The sequence below is a fragment of the Mixophyes fleayi genome, chromosome 5, assembly GCF_038048845.1.
Source record: "Mixophyes fleayi isolate aMixFle1 chromosome 5, aMixFle1.hap1, whole genome shotgun sequence".
NCBI classification, from domain to species: Eukaryota; Metazoa; Chordata; class Amphibia; order Anura; family Limnodynastidae; genus Mixophyes; species Mixophyes fleayi.
Window position 1 is genome coordinate 232,425,208 of NC_134406.1, and position 15,254 is coordinate 232,440,461.

Genomic DNA, 15,254 nt, shown 5'->3' on the forward strand with positions numbered 1-15,254 from the left:
CTTTCCAACAGCTTAATAAAGTCTGCCCCAAACTGTCATTGTAAGAAGAATGCCTTTCTCCTGCAGTAACCCAAATCTACCATTAGCATGATGATCTTACCAGTGTAGATGCTGGCACTGGAAGCTGGGATGCCAAACTGTGATTCGATGAACTTGGGAATGAAGGTAATAAAAGCGGTGACAATGGCACTCTCAGCTGTGTATGACAAACTCACAAAAAGGAATGTCATGTTGCTTAAAATTCTGATTGCTGCTCTTGGAAGGTCTAAAAATGACAAGAGATGAATTTATAAACAATGAATGGAAAAAGAAAACAATATTGGGGAGATTCAATTAGCCGCCATGTCCCTCAGACCATTACGGCTGCGCATTTACTGTAAATTCTCTACTGATTTTTCCTCGCTCCTCTGTGGGGCGCGAGGAAAAATCAACAGAGATTCCCTGTACAAATCCTGCAGCCGTGATGATCTGAGGAACATTGCTGTTAATTGAATCTCCCCCTATATGTTGGAACCTTGAAATGAAGAGCATGTAATGGATTTGTTGCTAGGGATGTGTAGCCTGGAAATATCCATAGTTTGTTCTGTATATGTTGGTTTGTTCCGTAAATAACTGAATACAAATGAAAGCAAAACTATGGCTCCCATGTGTCCAGGGTTTTCCACAACAGGCCCCATTTTTTCATTACAAGTAATGGGAATTGAAGCAAACCAGAATTAAGAAAGACCAAAGCTTCTACCCAACCTACATCCAGGAAGCACAAACACAATAATTGTCTTTGCAAACAAGTTGCAAGTAAACGATATGTACCCAATCTTTCCATCTAATGATGTCTATCTATCTAACGATATCTAGCTATCTAACAATATCTATCTATCGATATCAATCGATATCTATCTATCGATATCTATCTATCTATCGATATCTATCTATCTATCGATATCTATCTATCTATCTATCGATATCTATCTATTGATATCTATCTATCGATATCTATCTATTGATATCTATCTATCGATATCTATCTATCTATCTATCTATCTATCTATCTATCTATCTATCTTCATATTTCCAATACTCCTGCCTAGCTGATCTGACAAACAGCTTGCACTGCTCTACAAACATGCACATACAGTACAATGCCCCAAACATTCTACATAAAAGGCTTTTTTAAATCACAGCGTCCATTCGGGCCCCACTTACCTTTTTTCTCAAGTAATTGTGGTGGACAGCCCCATCTTGATGACACAAGCGCCATATACATATATATTCATAATTAGAAGTTATGCCGTCACTGATCAAAAATACAATATAACTCTAGGCAGCACCGTTTCCTTTTTGCTTTGAGATCCTGAAATCTCAGAGCAGAATGGAAGAGAAGACCAGACACAGCTCTCACAGCAGAGTCTTCATTCAATAAAAGAGTTGATAATATTCTGAAGCCTGAACCCCTGATTAAAAAAGGTTAGTGGGAGCAAAATATCAAAATATTATTGCATTACTGCTGTACTGCAGGTTCTACTTTTGTATGTAAACCTTAACATGTAAATGTCTTTTAATATTGGATAAACATGTACAGTGTCTATTATCCCAAGTGCAGAGAAGTTGGGTTTTCCAGATAAGGGTTTTTCCCATAATTTACAGCACTAAAAGTTACTAAATCACATTTAAACATTATTCCTGTCTTTCTCTACACTGCCTTGGACATCCCGTGCCTTGTTAGCAGAGCTCCTCATAGTAACTGTAGGAGAAATAGTTGGTGATCATAATTCAATGCATGACTTTATTTAATTTCCTTTTCCATTCTTGTTTTCTGGACTTGTGGATAATTGGTTTCCACATAAGAGATCCACATAAGAGATCAGCACTTGCATTACTGGTTGAGGGGCATCTAACCAATGCAAGGTGCCACCCTGTAAATAACCCCATATATGATAATAACACAGGAATTAAATTACTTGACTACTGTCTGGCATCTGATACACTGCAGATTTTATGTTCATGGTTCATATGTAAAGACGTCAATTAAAGCATCAATCCCATGAATAAGCTGTGAGCCTGTGTCTGTGAAGCAGACTGACTTTGTCTGGTAGTCATTTTTATTTGCCAACCAGAGAGGTTTTGAAAAGGAGATAATGCTTTGTAAGAAGATAGCGAAGAAATCAGATGTATGCTTAAAATGTATCTAACTTGTTATTTAAAGAAAAATAATCTTCTATGTGGGATTGCTGCTTTAACTAATATTGTTTAAACAAAAAGTAAATATGTAATTAAAAAAGGAAAGGTTATACAATTCTAACGTTTTCAATAACAGACACTGACTGCCCAGATTGTCTTTCTAATACATTTGGAAATGCTTGAATTGGTATGTCTGTTTCAGCCTCTAAGAGCTTGCTACTGTTATAAAAAAAAACAAAAATAACTAAAGAAAATCTATACATATAAGTAATGATCAAAAGTCTTTAAAATCTAGGAAATATTTTCCCATGGTGCCCTCTATCCCAACCAGAGCCCTGTGGACTGCTACATGCAGCCTTTTTTTTCAGGGGCTCATTTGGGGTCTGTAATATACAACTGGAAAATCAGTAAAGTTCACCATCTTTAAAAGTGGGCGAAGGAGGCGTGTGAATGGGAGGACCAATGACAAGCGCCAGGGCTCCAGCTAGGGGGGGAGGGCACTTTAGGAAGCATTTTCATTGGCAGTGCGGCTTTAAGTCAGAAGTTCACCTTAATACTAAGGTTTCTCTTAAATTCACAAATGGTTATTTGAGACAAGTCCCTATAGGTTGTGTTATTGATGTAGCAGAAGTATTATTTTACCTCTAAAACTCTTTCCAAACCCGATGGAGGGGCCCACACCATTCTCTACTGTTATTTTGTTGCTGGATTTCTCCTTTATAACATCGTCGTCACTGGAAACGTCATACGAGTTACTTTTCTTCTTCTTTTTCTTCTTCTGTCGTGGGGGTAGCTTTTTTGGAAAAGTAAACATTGGAAAAATAACAAGTAGCATTGCCAGAGCACAGAGCAGAAACCCACTCCACCTGGAAGTAGAAACAAATCAGAACAAACCTTGTTAGGATGAAGCCCCTTTAATAATAATAATAATAATAATAAGGCAGTGACATAAGTCACAAACTGGCCGATCCAACTAACGGTGCAAAATACTACCATTAGCAATCACATGACATCACACAGATGGACAAAGTCGAGTAGACCAGCTTCAAAAAGCTAAAGGCTACTAAGGCTGGGTACACACTACACACAATTTCACCTGATGCGATATCCTTAACGATTTTACCAACAATTAAAAAAAAAAGTCCCGATCAGCATGCGGATTCATGTGTACACAACTAAATACATTTTACACAATTTAACTTCAGATCTATGCTCTTCATCTGTCATAACCAACTGCTGAAAAGATCATGAATCTGAATACTCCATCGATGGACCCTGCCAGTCATGAGTGCATACACACTGCAGAATTGGAACAACATCGTTCCATCGTTCACCGCTCACCCAATGTGACATTATGGCAGCGGTCAAACAGAGTCATGTTGCAGAATATGACGGAAGAATAGCAGAATCTTGCTGTGCTAATATCCCTACATATAATCAGTCATTGCTCCTGACTGTATACATTCTAAATAAACTTTCAAGGCCCCAATGGTGCCTACCTAGTTAGCACAATTATATATCATTTACCAAATGATTGTTGCTCGCTTAGCAATATACAAACATTAGGTCAATAGGTCACGTTAGACTTTATGTTTAAAAGCCATTCTAGAAATTAATTAAAACTCTCTGTAGGATCCTGGGATTCTGACAGCTGATTTTCACAAAATATTCATTTTTTATGTATGAAAATACTCTAAAAATTAACAATCCATAAAAGTCAAATGAAATTAGTTCATGACTCAGATCCGCATAGATTACAACTAATCAGAGACCATGTCACTTTGGACATAGAAAATCAGGACATGCAGAGTGAACATTATATACATCCTAACATGGAAAGGTCTACAAATCACACTGACCTGCAAATAGCAGTTAGTGCAATTGACTAGAAATGGGAATTCTTCATATTGTAAACAGTACACCTGTTCTAAAGGGGACTCAGGACACTTGTCACCTTAGACAGCAGTCTTATAGCAGCCACACACAGAGTTCTACATTTTATTGTCTTGAGTTGTCATATAATAACGTATGACATAGTAATGCTTTACCTACTGCCCACTAATCTCTTTCTGTAAAGAAAACATATTTGTGGACACACTTAAAGGTATGGAAAGCAACCTTTATTTTACCTATTATCTCCATATTTTTAATCATATTGCAATATTTATTAAATGCCTCCAAAATCACACAGAACATGGTGTATAACGGATGGTATATGCAAAAATGCTTGAACACTTTAAGGCTCACTGGGAAAGTAAGTTTGGCTAGAAATTAAATTGGATGACTCCATTTAAATCGTTAATGTGACCTAAAATTCTCACTTCCTGCCAATGATGCTATCTGCTGACTCTGCAAGCGTGAGAGCTAATAATGCCTTTTCTCCTTCCCCGGAAGATATGCTGGCACTACACATATTTAAGATGACAGGTTCCAGAGGACAGTTTTAAGCTGATATTTTATTCTCAGTTATAGCTGTTGAACATTCTCTTGCCTATAGCTAATCACTATTTATAGAACGATGCTCTGCTGTAGAATGCTCCGAACTGTAATTAGTGTCATAGCAACAGGGGTTGCAGTATTTGTATTTCTGACTAGACCCAGTGACCAAAAGGAACCAGGACTCCCCCACTATATAACTAATGTGGGCTCTTAAATAAACTCACCCAAATATGCCCTCGCCCTAGTGCTGCTGCTAAGCTACAGGAATAGGACCATTTACCAGTGCAGAAATAGTAATTATAGTACTAATAAGCAACCTGTGTTCTCATTGCTACAGTTACAGTTGCGCCTCTTCTTTACTGTAGAAGTAACCATAGCATTAAATAGTAGATTGCATGTTAATAGTATAATTACTACTACTGCCCTATCAGGTAGCACAACTCCTAACACTAAGAGGCAGCATCTGGTATGGGAGGGAGGCTACGCAATGCTGGACATAGGATGTCTGTATTTCATGTTGGACAACTGCGGTTACTCGCTGGACAATTGAAGGCTACATGATTTGATAGACAATTGTGGGCTTTATAACCTTCTGGTGTATGTTGTGATGAATGTGGGGAGGGGGTTCAAGGAGTCTTTAAATAACCTGCTAGGTGTCCAAGCCGCACATGGGTGTAAATGATGTCCAGATTCTGGACAGCATAAGGGGAGGTGGCTGCATGGACAATAACTGAATAGCTGAACAAACGATAAGTCCTGGCCTTGAAATAGGGGCCCTTGATTTTGGATGCCACTGAGACTCCACCATAGTTCGCTAGTGAAGAAAAGAGCAGACCACTCTGAAATACTAATGATAACTATACCTATGCTCCATAACATCTGGCCTAATACTTCTACATTTTGTAGGAGGAGGGGTGGGGTTGGGAACTTAATAAATATATTTTGGAGCTGCCCAGTGCTACAAAATGTAGGGACAGAAACCTTTGAATTAATCAATCAGGTCACCAAACGAGGCTCCCTCACTTACCTGAAAGAGCCCCCTTCACCACTGCCATCCGCAACACCAGTCACGCAGTAAATACACATCCTTACTGCAACCAGGGCTGTAACTTCATTACTGGGAAACACCATCCCCCTTCCATAGGATATCTAATATCCAGATGAGCCATGATATGGGATTTATAGGATGTATGTATTCGTCAGCTTCTTACCCCTTGATCGAGTGGCACCAGTAGCACCAACCGTTCCCTAATTCTAATCCCTAACTGTAATAGGATTTATTTTTATTTTGCTTGCATGTATTCTACTGCTTCCTCGATATGTTCATTTTAGTGTTCCATTTCTCAGTGATATTCTCCCACCCCTTTCTTCCCTTGTTGCTGTTTAATCCCCTTCCTTCTTGTATGTGTACCTATATGCTTGTTAATTGTTTACTTAAATTATACTGTAAAATCTCTTAATAAAAATATATTGAGTTAAAAAAAGAAGCATACCACAAGGTAGCTACCAGTGCGATCTGAGGGGGTGGGGTGGGGGGCTAAGATGACCATGATTACTTGTGATCCAGGCTAACCCACATCTGATGCAGTTGTGGAACTGACGATTGTGGGTGTTCCCCACACCTCTTGATTGTAAACTCATTTGGGCAGCACGGTGGTGTAGTGGTTAGCACTTCTGCCTTACAGCACTGGGGTCATGAGTTCAATTCCCGACCATAGCCTTATCTGTGAGGAGGAGTATGTTCTCCCCATGTTTGCATGGGTTTCCTTCGGGTGCTCCGGTTTCCTCCCACACTCCAAAACATACTGGTAGGTTAATTGGCTGCTAACAAATTGACCCTAGTCTTTGTCTGTGTGTGTGTCTGTATATGTTAGGAAATTTAGACTGTAAGCCCCAATGGGGCAGGGACTGATGTGAGTGAGTTCTCTGTGCAGCCCTGCGGAATTAGTGGCGCTATATAAATAAATGGTGATGATGATTTGGGCTGCTCCATCTTTACCTTATCATGTTAATGTATGTAATTTGCTTGTGTCAACACTTTATATATAAAAAGATCATTATAATAACTGACATTAACACCTATTATATTGGAGCTGATACCATATTGAGGCAGTAGCTGGTATCTCTGATCAGTTCCAGAAGGCAATGTTTGTAGGGATACCAGTGATAGAATTACAATGCATTTTACCAATGAAAAATAATCTGGAAATAATACTGTGCGCTGTCTGTCACTGTATCTGGTGCTACTGCTTAGCTACTCATGTAGTTATAGTAACCATAATACTAGTAAAGCAAGCTATACATTCTTACCACAAATCCTATGGTTCAGTTTAAAAGCATGTGATCTTACCAGTTGCCAATGAAACGGGGGTCGCTCTGCTCAATGTTGACAATGGTTCGGGGATCAACGTAAAATCCAATAAGAACTCCTCCTAACAAATATCCTGCGGCTGGACCAAGGGCACCCATGACGTACATGATTGCTGGTAAAAGACAAGCCATAAACACAGTGTAAGAGAATGCAACATAAAAATAATCAAACAAAATAATGAGAAATGTGAGCTGCTGCGCTCTCACTTTATCCGTCGATCACATGCTCACACCTTAGAGGGAACACAGGTCATCACTTAGAGCTGCACTTACCTTTCCTGTGCTAAGTGCACAGCCTCTACATACAGGACCTTTGTAGCTGTGTATCTACTATGGTTGTAAAGGGGGGGCCGAGTAGTTACAGAGTAGATTTATTATGTAAAGCAACAATTATGCAGCACAGAACAGGTACAAAGCTGTGGATATATTGCTGCCACTTGCCTAAAATAACTATGAATATATTTATTTCAATTTTTAAGTGCAAGGGAAGCAGATTTAATTCATATTTAAAATGTTTGGCTGAATTAACCTCAAATTATATTGTTAGCAACTAGAGAGGCAGATTACAAAACATAGTTTTCAAAGTATTCATCCAATTATGAATCATGATGAATTTAAAGTGGGTCCATAACTTACACACAGTAGAGGCAGCTATTTACTGATCTGAAAACCTGCACGAGACTCACAATTTTCAAATGAAAGCAATGGAACCTCAAAAACAGCCCAACATATGCCAAAGTAAGGTATTATTACTATTTATTTAAAGAACCAGAATATTTCATAGGGCCTGATTCAGGGTGGAACACAAGCGTAAGCACATGCAAGTGTATAGGTATGTATGTCGTATTTAGAATTGAAGATACGCCCAGGTCTGAATGAGTAGCAGTTGTATCAGTATGACAACAGGCTGACCCCTCATACACTGAAGTCCAACATACAAACATGTACACAAACCTTTTATTTTATAACTTAGGAATGCAAGTACTATGAAGCATCATTTAAACTTGAATAACCTTGTTAATACAGCAGGAACGACTTCTGGACATATGCACAACAAAAATAAAATGTTTTTATCTTTGCCACTACTAATGTCTTGATAAGTGTCTGCGATTCATTCGCAAACCTCTACTTATAAGCGGTTCGCTAGTTCGGGAGTTCCACAACCTCATCATCTGCTACTTACACCTGCCATAAACCGCTTTTTCAGTCATATCTGCGAGTACGCCCCAGTCTGCATCCATACACAATTGCTCAAATATGCCCTTGCTGTACATTTCCTACATTAGAACATCCCTTTCCTTCCCTGTCACACCTCTTCATGTGTAAGGAGTCATAAGTACTGAATAGCCGCAGTAGTGTATGAGCATGTGCAGTGCAAAGAAATACAACGATACGCTACGCCAACGTACATACACCTCACTCTGAATCAGGCCCTGTGGATACAAGACAAACATTGGGTACAAGCCATGACATGAGACAAGCAGAGAATCAGTGCTAAAGGCTAAAAGTTTATATTTTAAGATCATGTGCCTTTTTGTAATCAATGTCCCGTATTAAGCATCATACCAGTATAGGGTTTGTAAAAATAGTAATATCTTGATCTATATAGGAAGAGCACAGATATGTTGATCTATAATGGAGGAGCACAGGTATGTTGTTCTATAGAGGAAGAGCACAGGTATGTTGGTCTATAGAGGAAGAGCACAGGTATGTTGGTCTATAGAGGAAGAGCACAGGTATGTTGGTCTACAGAGGAAGAGCACAGGTATGTTAACATAGTAACATAGTAACATAGTTGATGAGGTTGAAAAAAGACACCAGTCCATCAAGTTCAACCTATTTTGGATCTCCTGCGATCCTGCACTTATATTTGAAATTAATCCAGAGTAAGCAACCGCCAATCTGTTTCAATTGTGAAAATCCCCCCAGACTCAATATTGCAGTCCTATTTTTACCCTATATCCACTACTATCCTTCATTTTAAATTAACGGTTGTATCCCTGGATACACCTTTCCGCTAAAAATTTGTCTAACCCTTTCTTAAACATATCTATTGAATCTGCCATCACAACCTTCCCTGGCAATGAATTCCATATCTTGACTGCCCTTACTGTAAAGAACCCCTTCCTTTGCTGGTTGTGAAATTTCCTCTCCTCTAACCTTAGGGGATGACCAAGTGTCCTGTGTATGGTCCTTGGGGTAAAAAGTTCCCATGAAAGCTCTCTGTATTGACCCCTAATGTATTTGTACATAGCAATCATATCTCCCCTTAGACGCCTCTTTTCTAAAGTAAACATGCCTAAACTGGCTAACCTTTCCTCATAACTTAATGACTCCATACCCTTTATCAATTTTGTCGCCCTTCTCTGAACCCTTTCTAGTTCCAAATTATCTTTTTTATAGAGTGGTGCCCAGAACTGTACTGCATATTCAAGATGAGGTCTTACCAACGATTTATACAGTGGCAAAATTTCACTGTCTTCCCTTGCATCTATGACCCTTTTTATGCATGCCAATACTTTGTTTGCCCTTGTTGATCTATAGAGGAAGAGCACAGGTATGTTGATCTATAGAGAAAGAGCACAGGTATGTTGATCTATAGAGGAAGAGCACAGGTATGCTGATCTATAGAAGAAGAGCACATGTATATTGATCTATAGAGGAAGAGCACAGATATGTTGATCTATAGAGGAAGAGCACTGGTATGTTGGTCTTTAGAGGAAGAGCACAGGTATGTTGATTATAGAGGAAGAGCACAGGTATGTTGATCTATAGAGGAAGAGCACAGGTATGTTAATCTATAGAGGAAGAGCACAGGTATGTTGATCTATAGAGGAAGACCACAGGTATGTTGATCTATAGAGGAAGCGCACAGGTATGATGATCTATAGAGGAAGAGCACAGGTATCTTGATCTATAGAGGAAGAGCACAGGTATGTTGATCTATAGACGAAGAGCACAGGTATGGCGAACTATAGAGGAAGAGCACAGGTATGTTGATCTATAGAGGAAGAGCACAGGTATCTTGATTTATAGAGGAAGAGCACAGGTATGTTGATCTGTAAAACAAGAGCACGGGTATGTTGAGCTATAGAGGAAGAGGACATGTATCTTGATCTATAGAGGAAGAGCACAGGTATGTTGATCTATAGAGGAAGAGCCCAAGTACCTTGATTTATAGAGGAAGAGCAAAAGTATGTTGATCTATAGAGGAAGAGCACAGGTATCTTAATCTATAGAGGAAGATCAGAGGTAGCTTAATTTATAAAGGAACAACACATGTAGCTTGATCTGTAGAAAAGCAGAGAAAGAGCACAAGTAGCTCAATCTGTAGAAAAGCAGATGTAGCTTGGTCCTTTTTATTCCCATTGCCATTTTTGCAATCAGCATTTTGATATTCATTTAAATGGGGTTTCCAGTGTGCGTGCTACATGTAGAAACCACATTGAAATGAACACAGGATTGTTAATAGTTTTTCCCCATATCAATTGGGATTCAATGGGTCTCTATGGATGTGGAATTGATGCAGGGAGTCCCCTGGACTTCCTTTCACCACAAGCCACTCAAAAGGCAGCCAGTGTGGGAAGCTAGTTATTGACTTGCAGCAAAGTGGACTACATTTTTATTTATTAACAGAGCTTTTTAGTATTCATTTCAGTGGTTCATTCATTCCAATGGGGTTTCCAGCATGTGCACTACATGTAGAAACACCAATGAAATCAATGGTCAATTGAAATGAATGGGAATGCATTAATGGCATTAATTTTTCTCACAGATTTTACGAAACCTTCAATCTTCAAATAAAACCTTTATAGTGTCTTCCACAGCGATTTGCTTAACTGACCTTTAATAGATTTACCCTGTTCTACAGTATACACTGAGTAATCGGCGATTGTAATGATTTTGCCATGTGTGGCATATGTTTGGGGGAGGTTAGGAAAACTGTTGATTTATAGCTTGATTTAACTTTAATACATTTAGGTGATTAGCAAATCACCTGTAAGTCACTTAAAAGGCAACTTTTAGCACTATTTCTGTAAAGCGGCTTTTGGTAAGCCTTTGTCCCAAGGATGGTATTACATGGGCACTAATATACATACATAGTCACTATGGTTGAAAAGAGACACAGGTTAATTGAGTTCCACCGTTCCTAAATTCTAATTACATTGATCCAGAGGAAGGTATAACAAATCCTCCAGTGCAACAGTTACCAGTCTCATTCCCGACCCCAAAATTGTACCCCATATTCAAGACTGTGTGAACTACTGATTTATACAATGGAAATATTATGTTTGTATCATGTCCATTTAAACCCTTTTTATGGATCCAAGTGTATTATTCACCTTTGCAGCAGCTCCCTGGCATTGAGTGCTGCTACTCTACCAACTGCCATCTGGCATTATTAAGTTATTTTCCAGCTCAGTTTTCCCTAATTGTATTCCATATAATATGTAAATAGCAGTTATCACCACGGCCTAGATGCACATTTATATACATTAAATTTCATTTAACATTTCACAAGCAAGTTTGGCATTTTGTGTAAATATTACTGTAGCAAATTACTATCCTGCTATAGCACTCTTTGAGTAAGACAAGCTCAGGATTCATTAGAGCTCAATCGCAGCCTTGGTGATAGGCTGAAATAAAGGGGGAACCCTAATAACTTGACATTGTTTTCATTCTTTCAATAAATGCAGAAGACAAAAAAGAAGCTAATGCGATACACTTTGAAAGGAGCTCCCACAGGGGTGCAACACTGCATTGCCAGGCCCCATAGGAAAATCTGACTGGAGGGCCCAACTCTCTCAGGGCCCCCACTCTGCTATCCTGAGGATATGCGGGGCTGGCACTGCACAGTGAAGAGCAGAGCAGGAGCCTCCGGAGGGTTGTTCGGCAATGGCGGTAGTTCCGCCACTGGGCTCCAGTAATGTTGGCTTGTGTAACCGTCCCATGCAGAGTTCTGTATTGTAACCTGCAAGCATCTAAAATAAAATTAAAAAAGTAATATTCAAGTAAGCCATTATTTTAATTTGTAGCAAGAGAACATTTCTTCTAGATCACTAGCACATTGCTGATTCATGTGTATCTACCCAGGCATGAATCTCACTTGCAGAAATTTGGCAGCTGTACCTAGAGGCATCTGAAATGAGAGCTCGCCCTTGTGTGACCTTGAACAACTAATTTGCCTACACTAAAGAATTAATAATTCATTGATATTGCAGTTTTGATTCTCCGCTATGACTTCTATGCCTTTATCCTTACACCTCACTTTTACCTCGTCCATTTCATCACATTTGTCTTTGACTGTGCAGGCTATTGCTGCTTGGTCATTAGCTGATCACTCTTGTCAGGCTGGGACAAGCCGTAGGCAGATGAGGAATCAGCCTTGGGCACCAATAGACTTGGGAGCACAAGCCCAGCAACGAAAGCAATACATTTTCCCTGCTTAAGAATAACAGAAAGGATAACTTCAATGTTGTGTCTGCTCATAACCACCGTAAGTATTGAGAATTCCCAGATTTTCTATTATTTTGTACACTTACTTAATGCCATCAGAACACAATACTATTTTTTTTTTATTTATTTAAAGCAGTTTTTTAACATAAATCACTGTGGAAAGGTATAAGAAGAATGTTGGTGTTTCCCACTTTCCCATTGGTTTGCTTCTTCAATCTGCTATAACTGATTTACAGTTCTGTACAGTGTCATGTGATTACTATGGCAACAACAGTCACTGACACATAATGTAGCAAGCAGACAGGCTTTCAAATGCCCCTCTGAGCTTTGTGTCACTGTAACATATATTTATTGTATAACCCCTAGGTTCCCAAAGTGTGCACCGCGGCTCCCAGGGGTGCCGCGCACTGTCACACGGGTGCCGTGGCCAGGAGGAGAGAAAAAAAAACAAAAAAACGTACAAATCCGGCGGCTCCAAGTACCCAGCATAGAAATAGAAGAAAGTATAGTAAGTAAAGAAACAGAGGGGAATGGTGATAGGAAACAGCAATGGAGGGGCAAAAGAATGAAGGAGGGGGCAGAGTGAGGATGCAGAGTGGGCAGAGCAACCAGAGAGAGCATTCAGAGGGGCAGAGTGAGTGGATGAAGGGGGCACAGAGTGTGTGGAGATGAAGGAGGTCACAGAGTGTGTGGAGATGAAGGGGGCACAGAGTTTGTGGAGATGAAGGGGGCACAGTGTGAGTTAGCTGTAAATTATTCTTTGACAGAAATATAATTGAAAAAAATATATAAAAATATTCTTTTCCCTTGGATTAATGTGCATTATTTTTGCATACAACTATATAAGTATTTCTGTCCTCACCTAAATACTTATGGTTTTTTTTGACCCAACTACTTATAAAACAGGACTGCTCGGTAATTATTTTGGAGGGGTGCCTTGAAAAAATTATGGAGCCTCTAAGGGTGCCGCAAACTGCAAAAGTTTGGGAACCACTGGTATAACCCCAATACAATAAGTTAAGTGTAGTTATAAATTACACTTCATTAAAAGAGTGAACAGGATAAATCAGAATGCAACAAAATCTAATACTGATAGTAGGATATTAAACATAAATTGAAAGTAGTTTTGGAATAAGTCCTGATTCATGTCCAGAACTATGGTGAATATTCACCATTTTAATACTGGACAATGTGTCCTGGGTTTATTGCAGTGCTTATTCAATTTGGAAAACTAGTCCTCAGTGCACATGGAAATCAGAGCAAAGCGATGTGTAGATAGCAAACAATTTATTTGTATAAAAAATGTAGCAACATACAATTCTTTCTGTGGTGATGAGCATTGTGTCCTGATGTCTGAGTCCCTCAATGAACGTGGCATCCACAGTGCTTGAGTCCACCATCCCCACCCCCCTCCACTTTATGTTAAACACGTCAGTCCCGTTGAACAAATCTCACTGCAGCCTTCTGATAACACAGAAGCCTGTAAAGGCCATAGAGCCGATTTATCCGAAGCGTTTAATTCCATAATGTAACGGACATCCTCGGGGTTATTTGAGTCCCAGGTTCTCAAGTGAATTCAATATGGTCAACTATAAATTGCCTTATGTGTTTTCCCTTATTTTACTTGAATTTTGGGTGTTTTAAAACGTTTCCCTTTTTTGCAGTTTCCCATATTCTACAGGTGTGCCTTAGAAAAGTAAAATTGAGGTTTGACTGTATTTGTCAATACAACATGGTACCTGTGAGCTTTGAAGATGCAACAATGCCTGGTCCTGTGTAACAGACATTGCTATGCAGCATTAAGACTGTCTGGTCTGGCCTCTCCTTAGAATGTATACACTGGCTTCATGCAGCTTGGTAATGATGCCAAATATAGACAGGTTCTGTTTACTGTTGCTGATAAGTACATTATGGGAGTATATTTCTATCACAATCACACAGTGCTGTGCTGTTAATGCAGAATGCCATTCTCCCACTATAACTGCATTTTGAAAAGATACAAAGGCAGAAAACTATTAGTATGATTCACAGAAGCTTCTAATGAATATATTTCTGGGTTCACAATAATAAAACAAACACATAAAGCCACTTCTTGGGCAAATATATGTTTTGTCATTAATTTTAATTAAAGGAGGAATTACTAGTTAATATGAAGAAACAAGTTATATCATGTTTCCGGAAAGTTACACAAGTTATTTCATACTTGCCTACTATTTGGACCTCCATTCTGGGAGAGCCCAGAGAGGAGGCCAAAGGGGTAAGTGCGTGAGGCCCGATGAGGCGAATCGCGTCATCAAACCTTACTCGATTCACAAGAGAGAGATGTGGAATCCGGGAGGGCAGTCTACTCTCCTAGGGGTCCAGGACGACTCCCGGAAATATGTGAGTGGTTGGGACATTCCAGGGGAGTAGGCAAATATACTTTATTTTGATACGCCTTAAAAGGAAATATTATGTATTTTCTAAAAGCTGTGACCTGCCAAGGTGCCACAAATTACAAAATCTAAAAGTTCATATAACAGAAAGGTTTACTTCCAAGCATGAAAATATAGAGGCACAGCTCATAAGTAGATCTATTTCTTATGTAATAACATGCACCTAAGATATCCGCTGTAAATCTGTCAACACAGAAGAAAAAGCGACAGCATCAGTGGAATATACACATATATATGTGTGTATTCTCCCCATATGCATATGGCTGAATGAAAATGTATATTTGATAACAACAGAGTAAACACTGTGCCACTTACTATATTATGTATTGAATATATCAAATATAATTCGGTGTGCCAGTGATGCTGTTGCTTTTA

At 39.1% G+C, this 15,254-nt stretch overlaps 1 protein-coding gene across 1 annotated transcript in view; it reads right to left on the reverse strand.

Annotated features, from left to right (window-relative positions):
* SLCO5A1 (solute carrier organic anion transporter family member 5A1) overlaps window positions 1-15,254 on the reverse strand; it is a 74,882-nt gene that overhangs the window by 36,411 nt on the left and 23,217 nt on the right. The window contains exons 3-5 of the mRNA XM_075213623.1: window positions 6,968-7,100; window positions 2,821-3,044; window positions 101-265 (exon numbers count right to left, since the gene is read on the reverse strand). Coding sequence (XP_075069724.1) covers window positions 101-265; window positions 2,821-3,044; window positions 6,968-7,100 — 522 coding nt within the window. The remainder of the gene's footprint in view (window positions 1-100; window positions 266-2,820; window positions 3,045-6,967; window positions 7,101-15,254) is intronic.